Source organism: Akebia trifoliata, chromosome 4, assembly GCF_017979445.1.
Source record: "Akebia trifoliata isolate Shusen 1 chromosome 4, ASM1797944v1, whole genome shotgun sequence".
Classification (NCBI taxonomy): Eukaryota; Viridiplantae; Streptophyta; class Magnoliopsida; order Ranunculales; family Lardizabalaceae; genus Akebia; species Akebia trifoliata.
In genome coordinates this window covers 42,689,551-42,709,947 of record NC_141378.1, presented here as the reverse complement: position 1 = coordinate 42,709,947, position 20,397 = coordinate 42,689,551, and the positions used below count along the sequence as shown (strand labels likewise).

Genomic DNA, 20,397 nt, shown 5'->3' with positions numbered 1-20,397 from the left:
TCTCCATAATTCTAAAATCTTTAACCCATACATTGAAAAAAATGTTTGGCACAATGGTTTGACTCTCTTTAAAACCTCCAAATGTCACCTTATATATATTCATAAAATTATATTTTTATTTAAAAGATAAAATATTTAAATTATTAAAAGTAACTATTTTTTTAATAACCGGGTATCCTTATAGGCAGTGAAAAATAAAAAGAAAAACAAGTATTTTTATCAAAAAATTAAAAAAAAAAAATCAGCTGGCTGAATAGTGGCGTCACCCGAAGATGTGTGCTAATTCATTGGTGAGTTACCTATAAATTGAAGTAGCGTTAGCAAAAGAAGATGTGGCGATAGTATCTCTCTTATAAACAGCTGAATTTCTAACCTGACTCTGCGAAACTCAGAGTGACTCGTCCGAGTTAACTGGTCGAATTTGTTCAACGGGTTATAGGCGTGACCGCCGCCTGTGAATGAGATAGATAGATAGAGAGACGCCGCCACCTCTTCTGTTTTAGTGAAATTTGAAATACCCCCACCTTTAGTTTCAAAATGATTTGAGTATCCCTTGACTATGGTCTTATATGATAAGCTAATTGAAATGGACAAAATACCCTTGCCTTCTACCTCTTACCCAAACCATTATTATGTAGTCTCTGATAGAAGTTAAGGGGTATGGTAATGATTTGAAAATGTAAGGTATTCATCAACTATAGGGGGGTATATCTATATTTTATTTTATTTAAAAACTAATTATTATAATATAGAAATGGAAGTCAAAAGTAGTAGGTATGTTTTAATGGCTAAGAAATGGACAACAATGCCAAAGATGAATTAAAATAAAGAGACAATAAAGTCCACTCTATTTGATAAAATGTGTGAAAGCTCCTCCAATATTTCTCAAGAACAAGAAGAATCCAAGGTTGTAAATGGGAAACTTGCACCTAATGGAGCTCTCAAGCCCGACCCATTTATTATTGATATTGGATCTTCCATTATAATAATGAAGAAATTTGAAAAAAAAGTAATTTATGAAGAAATTTTCCGTGTAAATTAATCAGATAAGTTAATGCCATTGAAAAGATTATAAAAATTCTATTCAGACCAAAGATATGGAAGGAGACAAACATAAATATTATATGATCAAATGTTTGAATATTTGAAGATTTGAAGAGTCACCAAGTGAAGAAGAAAAAAAATGTACCACTTTCATAAACAGCACAAACTTCTTGGTCCCACTTGACCCTGGAGGTCCCGATTGAAGTTTTCTTACCATTGGAGTTGAGATTTATTCATTATGGATAGAAAACTAAACTATGGGCCAAAATATGAAATTTGACGGTTAGAATTTTGAATTACACCAACTTGTTTATTTTCATTGATGATAAATAAGTTGTTTTACTTATGAAATTACCTCAATAATTGGACTTGGAATTTAAAAAAAAAAATCAAAATCATTGTATATAGTAGATTTTTATTCTTGGTATTTGGATCCAAGCCAAAAATTTTCATCAGTTTGTAATATAAATTTTCAATCATGTAAAGGTCATTTTTGTGATTGACCTTGAGATTTAATTTTTAATAAGATCATTTACTAATAAATCATAAAAATAGTAGAAAAAATAACGAAAAAGAGAAATAACACAAAAAGATTTTTTACGTGGTTCAACAAACATGCCTACGTTCACGGGTTCGGGGAGCCGTTTAACTAAAGATCTCACAGTTATATAGCCTCATCCTCCTCTTCTTCCCCACCGTCCCCCCCCCCCCCTCTTTTTTTTTCCTTTTATAATGGCCTCAAGACTTTTAAATAGAAAATCCCTAAGAAGAATCCTAACCCTAATTAGATTGCAATTGACCATATTACCCCTATCAATTACATAAAAAAAGGGAAGAATCCTTTTAAATTGAGATTTTTTCTTAATAAGATAGAAAGAATATTCTTTAAATAATATCACGTGTCTTTCTCAGAATGCGTGTTGATAGTACAGATGAACGATCTGGATGATAGACGATTTTATTGCTCCACACATACATCTTGTATGGATAAGGAATGCAAGGATCACGGACTCACTAGAAGATGGGTCTATCTATCTCTTCACACCTAGGACTGTCAATGGATGCTTATCGGTTCGGATACAGTAATATTTGAATCCGATGGATGTTCAAAAATTCTATCCGAGTTCAAATCCAATTATCCTATCGAATATCGGATAATATCTAATTAGAATTTGAATAATTTGTATATTAAAGAAAAATACAAATTTTCCTTATCCAAATGATTTTTTATTATTATTAAAAAAACCTCTTATATATTATATTATGTGTATAATAAATAAATAAAATAAAATATATTATTTATATAAAAAATAAATCAAATAAAATAATAATATATTATATATTATTTCAAATTGGATATTATCGAATTCAAAATGTTAATATATGAATCCGTATCTGATAAGGATTCGAATATATAAAACTATTTGAATTCGAATCCAATATCCAAAATTTTCAGATAACATCAGATTTTTCAAATTCAAAATTTCTAGTATCCATTGACACCCCTACTCACACCACTTATCAGAAGGCCCAGGCCAAAACATTTAGAAAGTTTGAAATGGGCCCAACCAAATCCACCCTTGTGTTATAGGATACTGGGCTTGATCCTATCCTGTACCCTTTGAAGTTGTCCAGCCCATAAATAATGGCCCATACAAAGAATTTCTAGGCCCAAACCCACACCAGTGACAAACCTAAGCTATGTTTCCTTTAAAGTCCAAACCTGTTTGTCAGATTTTCTCATAATCACTTTTTTGGGTTCAAAAACTCAAATGCATAGCAAAATCAAATGTGATCACTTATAACATTAAACTATACATCTTCACTAACTCATTTCAAACATTAAGGTTGTAACTTATTTTCTTTATTTCCAACAAATCAATGTAATATTACGAAACAATGTAGATACTTATGAGATTTTAATTTATTTCGTGGTCAGAAAGAAACAGAAATAAGTTCTTGGTTCTTACTATTTTTCCAACATAGTTACCAAGTTTTGTGTGGCTTACATAGTGATGGGGTTTGATCCTTCGTACACATATTGACACAATATGGAGTTCACACTGCATAAAACATGGCAAAAAAGTACGATAAATTAGCTAAGTAACCAGACTTAGTTTTAAAGGGGTCAAGTGCCTTACCTCAACTAAAAGGATGGAGGGAGTGTGGAAGTACTTTGTAAGGGTTCAATTTCCCATTGAGATCTAATAACTTCTTGATGGAAGTCATAATTTGTATATGATCCAAACATACCACAAATGGCTAAGATGCATGCCTAAAAAGCTCGAAACATTATCACGGAACAAGCCTAGAATGAAACAACACTATTCTTTCAAATTCACAATTCCTTTTGAACCAACAATTAGCAATAATTGAATTGAGAAAAATCTAATGTCTTGATTAATTACAAAGTCTTAATTAGGCTTTAAAAAGATTACAAAGCCTAATAAGTGGAAAAGACAAAAAGGACAAAAAAGACAAAAGACATAAAATACTAAATAAAAATAGTTATTCAACACTCCCCCTCAAGTTGATGTATGGATATCAACAACGCTCAACTTGGACAAGACATCTTCAAAGACGGTTTTGCTAACCTTTAGTAAGAATATTGGCGAGTTGCTCAGATGTAGGAACAAAGAGAGTACAAATCTACCCAAAAATAATATTTTCTCTAATGAAATGTCGATCAACTTCGATATACTTCATTATGTAATGTTAAACTGGATTTGTTGATATGTTAATAGTTGATTTATTATCACAATATAGTGAAAATGGGGCTATTACAATAAGACACAAGTCAGCTAATAAAGTCTTGAGCAACAACAACTCACACACTCCAAGTGTCGTAGCTCTGTATTCTGACTCAGCACTGGACTGAGAAACAACATCATACTTCTTAGTACGTCATGTTACCACCAACTTTAGTACAATACTTAGAAGTAGATCGCTTATCAGTCACTGACCCAGCATAATTTGTATCTGTCAATACCTCAACGTGAAGGTGACCATGATTACTAAACAAAATACCTCGACCAAGACATCCCTTAAGATATTTAAGAATATGATAAACAACAATAAGATGAGGTGTTCGAAGTGAGTGTATAAACTCACTTACAATACTAACAGCTAGGCAATGTCGAGGCGAGTCATAAATAAGTAGATCAAATTTTTCACAATACGTTGATACTAACTAATATATCTAATAAACAGTCATCCTCAGAATCAGCCAACCTATGGTTCTACTCAATAAAAGTATCGACAGGACGAAAATCAAGCTAACCGGAGTCATTGAGTAAATCAATGACATATTTACGCTGAAAGATAAATATACCAGAATGGGACCGTACAACCTCAATATCCCAAAAATAACGAAGAAGTCCAAGGTCATTAATATCAAATTGACGTCCTAAGTAAGATTTTACCTTGGTAATGCCAGTACTGTCATCTCTAGTAATAACAATATCATCCACATAAATAATTAAAGCGACAGTTTTGCCCTATGAGCGACATAAGAAAAATGTGTGATCAGTTGAACCCTAATGGAAATCAAACTAATGCATTATCCTAGTAAAACACTCAGAGCATATGCGAGGAGACTGCTTCAGTCCATAGAGAGAACAACGAAGACGACAGACATGTGTAGGAGAAGCAGGTATGAGAAAAATCAAGAGATTGGACTATATAGACTTCTTCATGAAGATCACTATTGAGAAATGCATTCTTGACATCTAACTGAAAGAGATGCCACCCTCTAATAACGGCAACAGAAAAGAGAACTCGAATGATAGTCATCTTGGCATCCGGAGTAAATATTTCCTGATAATCAATCTCATAAGTCTGGACATAATTTTTTACCACTAGACTTGCCTTATAATGAGCAATAAAACTATTAGGATTATGCTTAAAGATGAAAGCCTAGCGACATCTCACGGTCTTCCTCCCAAGTGGAAGAGGAATAAATTCTCAAGTCTAAGTCGTTTCAAGAGCATTCAACTCATCAATCATAGTTGTTCACTACTCAGGATGGACAATAACATCTGCAATAATATTAGGAGGAGAAACAACTAAAACAGAAGCAAGAAAACTCTGATATGATAGTGAGAGGGCAGAATCAGATATATAATTAGAAATAGGTACAAGTATGCTTATCCTTGCGAATGGTGATAAGACGATAATCACAATGGACAGTAGGAGGTAGAACTGGAGACAAGGAAATAAGCTAGTCTGGCATATAAGTGATGGTAATATTGCGTGGCTACTAAGAGTAAACCTGCAATAAAGGAGGTAGAGAATGAGGAACAGGCATGGGAAGAGGAAATAACAAGGGAAATGGATCATCATTGAAAAAATCTATAAGAAATCACTCGGACTGAATACCAACTGACCCATTGTAGTATGGGGTATGCTAAAAAAAATGAAACATCCCAAGAAATGAAACGTCTTCAAGAAGGAAGATGATAACAGCGGTATCCTTTCTAAAGAGAGGAATAACCCAAAAAGATACATTTTACGACATTTGGATCAAGTTTAGTATGAGTTTGGTCAAGAATTTGAACAAATCAGACACACCCAAACACACACAGAGGAAGTGGAAACAAAAGACGATCTGGATGGAGTTAAGAGAAAGGCATGACAAACTAAAAAACCTTGGGCGGTTCAATTAATAATGTAAACAATAGTAAGAACTGCATCGGCTTAATAAGATTATGACATTTTCATACCAATAGAGAGGGTAATTCTAGAATATAATGATTTTTTCCTTTCTAATTGATCATTATGTTGAGGAGTCTTAACATTGGACATTTGATGTTCAATGCTAGACTCTAAACAAATCTCCAATACCTCACTATAGGTGTACTCAGTACCATAATCAGAATGAAAAGTCTTGACGGTACAACCAAACTGAGTATGAACCTATAAACACCCCATTTTCGTACTCGCTTGATTAATCAAATCATCAATCTGATTGTGACGGTTCTCAATGATAGATGAATATTCCAATGTTTTTTATTTGTTACTAGATATGTTTCAGAAATTCAAATGAGGTATCTCAAGCAAGTAAAATTTTAGAAACTACGCTACGTTAGGAAAATATGACCCAAAACATAGAAATCATTATTTTCAGACAAAAATAAGTTTTACAAGAAAAATTATAAAAAATGATTAAATTATCAAAATACCCCTGATATCAAAACATCCTTAGAGCCTACATTACGCTTAGAAAAATTCTTTCAAACACATAAAACAACAAACTAAAATCAAATAAACTATTTCGTCAATTTTCACAAAATTCGATAAAATTACGAAAACGTCTTAATAGGACACAATCATTTCATGCCAAAAATCTATGAATGATACAAACCAATACTCCCATTGAATTTCTTACGAAAAATAGATTTCAAAACGTCGAAAATCAACATCTCAACTCAAAAGCCCTTTTTGAGGGCAAAATGATAGTTTTTCGACCCTAAAATTCAAAATTTTGAAATTAATAATTAAAAGATTAATTAACGTAATGTGAAATATTAATAAGTCAAATGAAAAATTTTAAACAAATAAAACTAATCAATTAAGCCCACGAGTCAAATTTTAAGTAGTGACCCACTTATTTAAATGGGACCTACATATAAAAGACCCATCCACCAAGGGTTCTAAAGAATTCAAAATATAAGTAGGGGCTTTTCTAAAAACTAAAAAATATTCTCATTCTACGTAAGATTCAAAACCATAATTAAACAAATTAAAAAGACCTAGTCAAATTGAAAAAATCCCAAAAAATTCTATAAAAAGGAGCATCCACAACCTAAATTCATAGGTTAAGAAAAATCCTAGGAAAAAGAAGCCAAAAACTCTCCCAAGCCTTCCCAAAATCCTAAATCTGAAACCTCAAATCCCTATCTAACACTTAAACCCTATTTTTTACTCAAAAAACACATATAAATCATTAAAAAACACTTAGAAACCTTTAAAACACCAAAAAAAGAAAATATTTAGATCTAGGAGAAGAATATCTCATCTCGAAGATTGGAAGCGGATCTAGTGACGGAAAAAAAAATAAGAAAACTCACACGAGGAACGTTCTCCGCCAGTCTCTGAGGAAATCAATTGTTATAATCACCTAGGTAACAATGGTAATATTTTTTTTTGATTTTTAGATCGTCATTTTTACAATGTAATTTTTTTGGAAAAGTAGAGATCGGCATATGTCGAGTAGGATTAGTGCTTAACACCTTCCAATCTTGTAATGTGATCCCCAGACCCATTCTTTTCGTATATCAGTATTTTTTATCTGTTTTGAGCCATGTTTCAATTTCTAGATCGTAAAACTAGGTGGTGATTCCCAAAAATCAAAAGCGGATCTACACACGTGGATCGAGGACACTTTCAGAATCATAGAAAGAAATTACTTAAAGATCCCATATACTTCACTCTTGTATTTCATAAGATAGACCCAAATGGTACGACTATGGTCATCAATGAACAAAATAAAATAGTAAAAATTGATAGTGAATATGACAAAGGAAGGACCCCACACATCAGAGTGAATTAGGTCAAACATAGCAAGTGTAGTAATATTTATACTACTAGGATAATGAGAACGCACATGTTTAGCTAATTGATAAGTTTTATACAAAAAAATCAAGTAAATTATTATTATTAAATAAAGTAGGAAACATGTGTTTCAAATATCCAAAGGAAATATGACATAAGTGTAAGTATCAATGCATTACAAATGCCTTACTAGATTGACTATTACTACTAAGCTGAGAAACAGAATGAGTGGTAGGTAAAGCAAGCGTGTCCAAGAAATACAAGTCATTCACTTCATATCTAGTGTCAATCGTCATTTTCGACTATAGATCCTGAAAGACATAATGAGATGGATAAAATATTACACTGCAATTCAAATGTTTGGTAATGCTACTAACATAAATAAGATTAGCAATAAATTGAAGAACATGTAGTGTATTAGTTAAGAATAAAGAAGGTGTAATAGAAAAATGACCTTGACCAGCAATAAAAGATAAAAAACCATCAACAATGTGAATCTTGCAAGGACCAAAGTAAACACTATAGGTTTTAAACAGGAAAGACGTATAGATCATGTTATCTAAGGCATCATAATCAATAATCTATGGTGAGGAAGTGGTGGAAATACTGTATGCAAATGCAAAGGTACATAAGTGAGTAAAAATAGTGACCGATTGAAATGAAGTCTCCATTTGATTGAAAATTTTCTTGAACTTGTCAAACTCAACTTGGGAGATAGATACCTACTCCGATGAGGAAGTAGTAGTAGAAGAGAATACCTAATTAATAGTCGACTAAGAAAATACATGAGTAGGATCGATTAGACAGTTGACATTATTGATCAAGACGACCATGAAGTGCATACCAACAGGCCTTCATGTGACCCAAATTTCCACAATGATCACACTTGTGTTGTTGATGTGGAGGCAGAGATTTGCTAGAAGGCTGTGGAGGAGGTATGCGAGTAAGCATAGCAGAGTAGTCTCTTGAAAAGTAAAATAGGATAGCTGTACGACGACTCTCATCAGTTAAGACATAATAATAGACAGTCTGTAAAGACGGAAAGGGATCCATACCCAATAAATGAACTCTCACATACTTAAATTCATCTCGGAGTCCGGTTAGAAATTGAAAAACCTGATTCTTATCTAAAATCGATTCATATAATGCCTTATCAACAGAGTCCTTCCAAGCATAAGACGATGAGTAGAAGGTCAACTCTTCCTATCGAGCACGTAGCTGTGATATATAGGTGGTGACTAAAAAGTCACATTACGAAAAGTAAAAAATCTCACACTTTAAGTTAAAGATCCGAACATTATTTTTTATTGAAAGAAACAAAAATAATAGGGAAAATGAGAAAAAAAAGACTTATGTCTGACAACAATGATCGTCGAAGAAACAATGTACCAATATCGATGTGCTTAGTGGAGATCTTGAGCTCTAATTCCATGAAAAAATATGATTTATTGACTATTCTCAGATGATCATTACATGAACCATACTGGGATATTTATAAAGATTATATCAACTAAGATATTGAAAGTGACCGAATATAGAGATACCCATTATCTATAATAATTCATAATATAAAATATATTTATAGATATTGCTAAATATTTTATTCTCCATCACAACTTTTATTTTGTGATGAGATACATGCATCATAATATGATGCATCTTATTCTCTTACAATAAAGAAGAACTGGTTTTATTAAGAAATCTTGGATGAATATTACCATGAACCTTGATAGGATATTTTACAGGGATTACATCAACCAAGATAAGGAAACTAGTCTAATATAAATATCATAATTTATTTGTACTTCCTAATGTAGAATATTATAATTGATATTGCTACATATATTATTCTCCAACAATACCTTCCTTTTGAGATGAGATACATTGATAATGATACAATGTATCTCATGCATCATAATATGTTGCATCCAATTCTCTAACAACATCTAGATCAACATGGAAAAAATAATTTATTCAAGCATAATAATAAGCTTCGCATCCCATAAACATACACATATGACTAAGGATCGAAAGTAGAGATAAAAGAAAGTTTTTCAAATATATAATACCATGAAACATAAAAAACTAACGATAGACATCTCAATCTAAGGGAAATTTTCTTTGTCTCATAATAATCAACAAGAATCATATATTATTAAACAACAGAAATTTTGGTGAGAAAGGATAAAATTTCGTTTGTGACTTCTTGGGCTCTCTCTTGTTGTAAGAAATGGTGACCGTCATTTATGATGACTACTTCAAGATTAGGTACCAAGCTCTTGAAAATATCTCCCTCTACGTAGTCCTTAATACCACCAGATTGAAACCCAATGTCTCTATCACCAATTATGAATTTTGTTGGTACTGTAACTTTTGATTCATCCCATGGTGCAAGAAGCTCCCAATTCCTATATTTATAAGATTTAGCTTAGATTAGAGTGTTAATAGAAGACGTGAGTCTGGACAGAATTGAATGAAGGAATATGATTCATTCAGTTAACCCAAATCATTGATACAAAGATTCGATGATGTTGAATTTCAATGATGTTGACTTCAGGTATAAGCATGGTTTAAAGAGGGTAGCAAATCCTCTTTTTTGTAGCCCTATCGCACTTTTTCAATGATTGTGAGAGTATCACGTAGAAAAAATCTTTTTTAACTTAATCAAAGGCTTTGGAACTAGACAACTACTCTACTCCCAAATTTAAACGAAGTGACTTTGCTTTTTAACCACTCTCTCTCAACCCTCAAAAAAATGCTACAAGATGCTACGGGGAAAGACTCCCCCCCCCCCCCCCTCCTTTCTCACAAAGGATGTGTTCCCTTAAAAGGGGTCGTTATAATGGTTTTACTTATATCGACCTTTGTTATTTACCTAGTACTATTAGGGTTGTCAATGGAATGAATTAGATACAAAACCCGATATGTTTCAATCAGTAACTTCATGTCAGATCAAGGATTTGGGCTCCTAGAAGAGCTCAATCCAACAAAAATTCAATTTGATAACTTATTGGATATTTTTTGGATCATGCATGTCCCAATCCGACAATATGTTTGATAATACACAAATGATGTATTATATATATATTTAAATGAGCCGTACTAGAGTTACCTTGGGGGGGGGGGGGGGGGGAACCTTGACGCACGCATGTCCATAGATGTATCTCAGAGAAAACACATCTATGGGCATGCTCGCTATCATGTTAATATGTCTCCCGTGTCCCCCGGTGAGGGGGGGGGGGGGCACCTTGACGTGGTGACGCACGCATGTCCATAGATGTATCTCGGAGAAAACACATCTATGGGCATGCTCGCTATCATGTTAATATGTCTCCCGTGTCCCCCGGTGAGGGGGGGGGGGCACCTTGACGTGGAGACGCACGCATGTCCATAGATGTATCTCGGAGAAAACACATCTATGGGCATGCTCGCTATCATGTTAATATGTCTGACGTGGTGACGCACGCATGTCCATAGATGTATCTCGGAGAAAAGACATCTATGGGCATGCTCGCTATCATGTTAATATGTCTTCCGTGTCCCCCGGTGAGGTCATTTCAGCATTAATCTATTTAAATATATAATACATATTATATTCTATAAAGTAATTCTGGGGTGGCATTGGGATTTACTGCGATGCTCACATTTCTAAAGTGGAGGTGCGCACATAACCGTATACGCTTTTACTCATAACTCGAGGAAAGACATCTATGGCTATCACATCAATCGTGTGAGAATCACAGTGAAAAACAAAGCACCCCCCAGGATTTTCCTATTCTATACATACTTTTATCAACTTGAATTGAGTTAATTAGTATCAATCCAAAATATCGAATTTTTGGATTGAATTCAGAACAACAAATATTATAATTGATCAGTTTTGAAACTTCAATGGACAGATCCGATCGGGTCTGGACTGGGTTTGAGTCTAATAATTTTCTTATCGGGACCAATAGCGATTTTCTACCAATCCAATCCGAACCGATCCATTGACAACACTACTATAACTGTATAAGATATAACTAGGGCTGTCTTAGGATCGGTCAGAACGAATATGTGTAGGGTCTTAAATGGGCTGATATTTAAGTGGCAAAATCTAGTTCTAGACCTGAATTCATTTGGGCCAATTTCTAGGCCTAGCCAAGCCCCATTAAATGGTCTGCAAAGACTGGACTCTTGGTACGACAATGGCCCAACAGACCCGTACTCCTAAGTTCTAATCCAAGCCCAGCCCTCTTAATAAAAGGGTTCACTCAAACTTTCTTTGCAAAAGCCTAACCCAAACTATAAGTTATACTTACAAGTCCATGGCTCGATAGTAATTCAAGGGACCTGTGAATCCTGATTCTAGAAATTTATCAGCATAAAATTGGAGTTCTTCCTCAGTAATCCATGACGGGGACGATGATGGGGTCTCAAGAAAGTCAACAATCTCCATGCCAGGAGGAGCAATCAGAAGATCATCCTTGTTGATCAACATGAATTTCTTCATCACTGTTAAATAATCATATCGTGCAAAAGCCTTCTCTGCCCGTCCAGGTTCCTATCCAGCATCACAATTAACCAATTCATATTAACAGAAATACATGCACGCATAGATAGCTAGAAGTTGGATACGAGTCCTTAAAAATATGGTTCGGTCGAATCAAGTATATAGTTCCAAAAACCTTGACTGGTTGACTAAATGGCAATTTCAGACCGATAAGCAGTTAGTGCCCATAAGTCATGAGTTCGATATCTAGTATGAGCATTAATTCCTCATGGACCACCCCCAAGGGCACACTTTCACATACCTGGAATTCCTCATAAATTAATTTTTTTTGGTCAAAATTCTTATAATTTTGTCCTTCATAACCATGTTGCATCAAATCATGCTTTTTGATGCCACAATTTGATTCGGCTAGGATCCACTCCAAGGTATATTAAATAACAAATTAACCTTATAAATTTAAATTTTATGACGTGGATCCCCACTTCAAGGTTTGCTAGGTAACAAACTTGATAAAGTAAGGTTCGACTTGTTTGAATTCCAAGGGAGTTTTTGTAATAAAAATGCAACAATTAGGTCTGCCCAGTAAATCTCTCATGATATAATAGACGTCAAATAAAATAAAAGGGACACAATTTTAACTAATGAAATTATATGATCTCTATCATTGGAATTCTCCAAAATGGTCATTCATTTTAATTGGTTGTTTATGATCCTTGGATTGAACCTTCTTTATTTTTAAATTTTTTTAGGGACAACGTATCTTTATTTGATAAAATAATTAAGGGTGAAGATTGCACTGTCTTCAACCTATGAACAAACCTTAAATCCACAAGTAAAAGAGATAATACTTCTTTTGTTTATGTGCACGCCACCACATCATTTTTGTCACTTTTGTTTCTCCGTTTGTGTCATTCCAGCATTTTCCGAACTTATTAAGAAGAGAGATTTACTGGGCAGACTCATTTGTTGTATTATATTTCAAAAACTCCCTTATTTTATCAAATTTATTTCTCAACAAACATTTTTTTTTTTTCGGGAAGGGAGAAAGAATTACTTAAAGGACTCTCGCGGAAAGACTTCTTTCTAAATGATCCCTAAGTTTTGGTTGGTCTCTTCATAATCCATTAAGTAAACTTTTCGTTTCTTAATAGTCCTTGGACCTCATCTCCTACATTTCTCAGGACATTTCTTAGGATTGAATGTCCTGATCGTACAAACTCATCATTTTCATAAATAAATAAATAAATAATGATTTTTAGCATCTCAATTGAATTTCGAAGGTTCCATTCCTATATAAAAGATTTAAGAAAGAAGCTGAAGTCATTTTCAAGGTTTTTTCCAAACATTTTGAAGATATGTAAAAACTAGGGTTTTTTCACTCTTTTTTTCTTAGTTTTTGGATGAAAATCAATTAAAAGTTATTTTTTTAGGGTTGAAATCATCTAAACAAGTCGTTATCAATAAAAAAATGTCGAGTTCGATAGGAAATAAAAGTGGTGAACTCAACAATAAATAAATAAAAGTGGTAAGTTGGCCAATAATGAGAGACCATTTTAAAAAGAAAAATTTACTAAATGTCCCGCCAAGCTACCGTAGAAAATTTAGAGACTATTTAGAAAGAAGTCCCTCCACAAGGATCTTTTAAGTAATTTTCCCTTTTTTTGCCTTCTAAAAAATAGATTAACCTGAATCACTTAATAAGATTTGAAATCTTACTAAGGTTCGCTGGGCCTAGGGTTAGCAATGATCTGGTATCTAATTTAATCCAATCCGAAAAAAGTGGATTCGAATATAGAGTTTGGGGGAGATCGGGTTCGGTATTAAATGTAGAAATCTATTATATTTCGGAACGATTTTAGATTAACTTCCATTCGACACAATAAAACTCGATCTGATGTTTCAAATACAAAACCTCCATCTCTTAGAAAAAAACAAGTTTTCCAACCTATCGACCTCTATAATAACTAGGGTTTCTTCTCAAAACATATATTTTTCAAGCCCCTCCATTGCTCCACACACGCTTGATGTCTTTCTCTCTCAGTGGCCATGTATCACGGTCGTGTTCTTTCGAAATGAGGTAGTTCGGCGCAAGGGATGTTAATCCACAAGCAAGCCTATAAAAATAATCTCACACTATACAACGTAATTAGCAAGCAAGATAGCAAAGGTGACACGAGGCAAAGTACGGAGGCAACTTTGTTGATATAATATTCAAATTACATGGTGTAATATGTTACAAAAGTAAATAGATGTGTTACAAGCAACTGATGATCTATGACATGCGGGACTCCACGTAGCTTAACACGGGGGACACTAGACACCCTTCCTACACCCACATTGACTTCAAGCTCTTGCACCAAGTTATGTGGAGTCCCGTGTATCATAGATCATCAGTTGCTTGTAACACACCTATTTGCTTTTGTAACGTATTACATCGTGTAATTTGAATACTATATCAACAAAGTTGCCTCCGGACTTTACCTTGTGTTGCCCCCGTTTTCTTGCTTGTTAGCTACGTTTTGTATGTAGATATAATTTTTACAGGCTTACTTGTGGATTAGCACCCCTTGCACCGCACGACCTCGCTTCGAAAGAACATGACTGTGACACCATGGCTATAACAACTACTCCTCAAATTTGCAATATAGAAATGGAGATTCTTAAAACAAAAGGAAGAAATAGAGATTGAGAGTGCTCAATCATCTTTTTTCGTCCCCCCTTCTAATCTTCAAGATCAATGCCCAATCATCTCTATTATTGCTCTATTTCTTTTGACCCCAATCAATTTCTTGATATTTTATCCGAGTAGGAAGAGAGGGTCATTCTCAAAGAATACTAAAACCCTAACCCTTATCTTTCCATTGCCTTCTTAGATGATTCATTGGATTCCTCTTCATGTTTTCTTCCAGTTCCCTGGATCTTCAAAAGTGTTTTAAGATCAAAACTCTAACGATCTCCAATGTTCATAGCATTGGATTGGATCGGATTTGTCATAGATTGATTAAACTATTAAGTGGATTGAATCATATTTGGATCAAATGTCAAAAAATTTAGATCGGTAATAGGTAGGTAATGATTCGATATCAAACTGATCTAACCCTAATTGGGCCCAAAAAGATTATTAAATTGGAAATCCAATGGCACAACCTTCTAGATTTCATTAGAAAAATTATATTCAAAAGAAAAATCTTTTTCGAGTTTGATCCATGATGTTGAAAATGGACGACTATAGAACTCTCAAATTTAAAATTGAAATCCAATAGTGAAAATTAACTCTTTTCTTTTTAAGTTTTTAGAATTTTGTCTTCTACAACCTTGTGACATCAAATCATGTTTTTAGATGCCAACAATTGATTAGTAAGGAAGTGAATACCAAGGCATCCCTTCAAAAAGGTAAAGATTTAGCCTTACTTACCTGGAATGTGTGGCTTGTGGGGATATTGCATGACTCGAGGGATTTCGGTGAAGTTATGGTGGTCTAAGAGGCCAACTGCCTAGTCCCTTACGATTCAAAACCTCCGTCATTAAAAAATAATAATAAAAACATCTTAGTAAGGAAGTATTTTTCTTTCTTAACAAACGTTGAAGTGTGACCCACATTTATTTTAAGTTAAATATTTATAATACCCTCGGTAAATTAGATATATGATTAAAAGAATTGAGGGCATTATAAGTACTTACTCATTTAAAATAACGTGAATCTCACTCAAGGTTGTTGAATAACATTCGAAACGACTTTTCCAGGCCTTAAAATTAGCACTAATCAGCATCAATGATTACAACTAGATAATGTTCATAAGAGTAAACCGTATTCTTCTCAAAACCTGAGAAACCATATTGACCTCACTTCACGCTTTTCAAAAGGTATGACCATTTGAAGTTTTATGCCCTCATTTTTTCTTGGTTTTGGCCTCTTTCAGTCTTGGACCTATTGGGGTTCAAGATTTTGTTCCGTGAATTGTTCTACGTAGGAAAGGGGGGAGAGGTGATATCAAAGAGAAGAAAATCATCAATTAGACTGATTTTTGTTGTATAGGTCTGTGATATGATCTCATTCAGCCTTTGCCCCTTAGTTTATCATGTTTGGTGAGAAAGAAATAAACGACTCTTCGAAGGTCAAGAATCATCACCTGAAGGTATTCTTGATAGAATATCGGTTGAAATCAAATTATTCTTTGATGAGATAGAAATTTCAGATGACATCTCTAATGCAAGTGCTCATTTTCTTCGTGTGTGGAATCGCAATTTCTCTTGGAAGCCTAAACCTCTAAGGTGCACCTTTTGGTCGTGCCCAGACGCTTATGTTATCAAATTAAACATCAATGGATCTCTTTCTCCTATAGGTGGTGGTTTCGGCTTTATAGGAACGAATCATGAAGGTTTGCTAAATTTTGCCAACCCATCTGATTCAAATTTGAATGATATCATTTCTTTGGAATTGACAGCCATTCTTGAGGCCTTGAAGTGTGCAAGATCTAGGGGCATCTCTCACTTATCTTTGTGTTCAGACTCGCTCTATTCGATTAATTGTATCAACAGCAAATAGAGCCCTTCTTGGAAATTGATATGCGGATCAGTACATGTCCTATTAGAACTCTTTTTTAGGAGTTTATATTAGTAGGAGTTGTTCTTCAATTAGGAGTTTTTATTATTGAGTTGTTCTTCATTAAGGAGTTCTAATTGCTATTTCTGTCGAGAGTCTATATATTTCTGTAATCTCATTGAAATGAATCAAAGAAGTTAGTAATTTTTCAGTAAATATTTAAGAGGGTTTCCCCCTAGATCGTACCTGGAATTGACAAATGTAGAGTCCATCCCCAAACATTTGACTCACATGGCCAATGGTTGAAGTTGGTGACCGTGGTGAGAAAGGGACATTCAAATTAACAAGTCCTCGAACTCTGTCCGGCCTAAATAGACTGAGATACCAAGCAGCAACAGCTCCCCAATCGTGTCCAGCCACAAATGCCTACACAAACAATACAAAAGAATATATTTTTAACAGAATTGAAAAGTTTTAAGATAACTACCATAGTTTCATTAAATAGTCGTGCTGGAGTGAGCTTAAGATTGACCTCACTGCACACTTTTCTTATCTGGAGGTGCACACAAAACCATAGATGTTTTTCACTCATATCCATGCTTTTCTTGATGAAAGCATCTATGGTTAGTACCCACCTCCACATCAGAAAAGTGTGAAGTGAAGTCACTTCAGCATTGTTCTTCATTAAATAAAGAAGATTAATGTTGAAGTGGCCTCAAGATTGTACCTCATATCTCACTGTCCTGATGTGAAAGTGTGTTGGAACCATAGAAGTTTTTTTTATCAAGATACAACTGAAAAAACATCTATGGTTCCTACACACTTCCACATCAAGAAAGTGAGATATGAGGAACAATCTTGACATCACTCCAGCACGACTCAATAAAGAAACTTGCAAGGACTATTAACCACATTTTTTTGTGGGCCACAATGCCTACACATTTTAAGTATATTAATTGAAATTGAATATAATTAAAAAATGTTGATATTTTGGAAAATTCTAAAACGTTGGACTTAAAAAGAATCCTCGTTAGAGTTTTATTAGAAAACCTTGATGATGAGGAATCCTACTAAACATGAACTACGGTACTCTCATCTATATAAGAATGGAATGGCCCTCTATTATAGCAATCGACTAAAATTGTTGGAGCATTAATTCTTGTGACTTTAGTCTTTATTCATCAGGAACAGAAAAATCCTAGTCGATCCAAAGAATAGAGAGAGAAAGAGAAGAATGTGAGTCTAGTATTCAAGAAACGAGTTTATTCGTTCCCACAAAGGGGAGATTATTTTTTTTACTGATTTTCTCTAATACAGATTATTGATCTCAATAGCATAAGGTACACTTCCTTATAACCGTTTAAATTTTAGATCATAAGCATGATGAGATCTTGAGATATTTTATAGATTCTAGACGATGAAATTTATGTTGAATGAATTTTGTAATCAATAAAAATTCTAACAAGGACAGATAGCTACAACTATCCTAGCATAATTATCAAAGTAATAATCCTAATCTTCATCAAATATGATTTGATATATATATATATATATATGACAACGATTTTTGTCTTATATGAGTTAGAAGTTTCAGAGTGAAGTAATTTTTGGTGAGGTTGATCGCCTCACCATGGAGATCATCCCCACCAGAAATCAACTCAATCCGAAACTTCTAACCCCATCAAAAGTATTTTACCAAAAAATTAGCAATCCACGATTCTTCAACTTTTAAATCAGGGTTAGAAGTTTTGGAAGGAGCTGATTTTTTGTGTGGATGATCTCTATAGTGGTTTACAAAAAACCGTTATCATAAATCTTGTCACAATTATATATATGGTTCGGGTTATTTTAACAAAATCCTAAACAACATTCTAGACAAAGTTATGACTTATATGCCTAAAAAATTTCGAAATGAGCTGATATTCTTATGAGGATGATCTTTATAGTGAGTAGATCATCCTCACAAAAAATCAGCCAATTCTGAAACTTCTAACCCCATGAAAAGTGATTATAAAGTAACAGTAAAAAATTGACGATTCACGATTCTTCAACTTATAAACTATAGTTAGAAATTTCAGAATTTGTTGATTTTTTATGAGGATGATTTTCTCACCATAGAGATCATCCTCATAAAAAGGCAGTTCATTCAGAAATTTTTAGTCCATACAAGACAAAATGTTTTTTCTAGAATGTTGTTTGGGATTTTGTCAAAAAAGAACATGTGTATGTGTGTGTGTAATTTACCATTTTGTTTCAAGACATTGAAGGCAGGGGTACTTTAGTCATTTCAAATGATATATCATTGTAATTGATGAGATTATAGAGGAATTCACTACAAAAATCGAATTACATTACAAGGATAAAAGATTAGAGGTGTTAAAAGTCCAAGAGCTTTAGAATTAGTGTATATGGAGTCGTAAATTTAGTACTAAAATTCAGGAAGAAGTATATATATATATAGATGAAAAAGAGAAATAAAAAAATTGATGGTCTAGAAATGATTCAAAATGATAATTTTTGTTATTTCGATTCCATTATATCATTCAAATTGAAAGAAAAATTCTATTAAACGATAATAAGATTACTTATGATTTATGAAACTAAATATTGGATAGTAAAGAAGCATCACATTCAATCAAATCGAGTCGTCAAGTTGTAAATTAAATGAGAGAACGAGAGAGAGATGACCTGTTGTTCACCGAGTTCATCGAGAAGGCCAACGAGATCGCCGACGAGATGAAAAACAGTGTACGAGGAGTGATGAAGAGGAGAGTCTGTATCACCATAGCCTCTCATGTCAGGTGCAACCACATGGTAACCTTTGTTGGCTAAATGGGTTATTTGATGTCTCCAAGAGAACCATAGTTCAGGGAATCCATGAAGAAGAAGAACAAGAGGTCCACTACCTTTCTCTGCTATATGCATCCATATTCCATTAGTTCTCACCCTTCTATGATTCACATCCACCATTATTTCCATTCTCTCTCTCTCTCTCTTTCTCTCTCCCACCCACCTCACTTTTGACTATATCTACTTCAATTGCTTACACGGGACGAAAGACAGATTTGACTATTTTGAAACTCGACTCGTATTCCACCGAGTCGAGTCAACTGTTTGAATCACGCATTGGTACATAATTTTGAAACTCAATATTTCTCCTCGTCTCATATCAAGATGTCGATGTGAATCGGCCAAATTATTTAATTGTATATGATATAAATCATTTAACTCGCAATTTATATATATACAAAATTATATTTTACTTTGTAAAATACAATGGATTAAAAGATTTCCAGACACAAAATTATATTTTTATTTAGAAAATAACAAATATAGTGGACAAAAAAAAACACCAGTATTTTTATCAAAAAATCAGCTGGTTGATAGTCTCGCCACCCCAAGATACGTGCTAATTCATTGGTAAGATGCATAAAAATTAGGGTGGCGTTAGCAAAAGATGATGTGGCAATAGTATCTCTCTTATAAACAGCTGAATTTCTAACCTGACTCTGCGAAACTCAGAGTGACTCGTCCGAGTTAACTGGTCGAATTTGTTCAACGGGTTTTAGGCGTGACCGCCGCCTGTGATTGTGAATGAGATATAGATAGATAGATAGATAGACGCCACCTCTTCTGTTTTAGTGAAATTTGAAATACCCCCACCTTTAGTTTCAAAATGATTTGAGTATCCCTTGACTATGGTCTTATATGATAAGCTAATTGAATTGGACAAAATACCCTTGCCTTCTACCTCTTACCCAAACCA

At 33.8% G+C, this 20,397-nt stretch overlaps 1 protein-coding gene across 2 annotated transcripts; it reads right to left on the bottom strand.

Annotated features, from left to right (window-relative positions):
- Window positions 1-7,753: 7,753 nt before the first annotated feature.
- On the bottom strand, window positions 7,754-19,645 carry LOC147405083 (epoxide hydrolase 1-like). Of its 2 annotated transcripts, none has more exons than XM_086441217.1 (4): window positions 19,320-19,645; window positions 16,878-17,057; window positions 11,898-12,139; window positions 7,754-7,907 (listed from the first exon to the last, which is right to left on the bottom strand). In XM_086441217.1, the coding sequence occupies exons 1-4, from the start codon at window positions 19,608-19,610 to the stop codon at window positions 7,889-7,891; spliced, it is 732 nt and encodes a 243-aa protein (XP_086297343.1). In that variant the 5' UTR covers window positions 19,611-19,645; the 3' UTR covers window positions 7,754-7,888. The 2 variants fall into 2 exon arrangements, with proteins under 2 accessions (XP_086297343.1, XP_086297342.1); XM_086441216.1 differs by lacking the exon at window positions 7,754-7,907 and adding an exon at window positions 9,631-10,004.
- Between the last annotated feature and the right edge of the window lie 752 nt (window positions 19,646-20,397).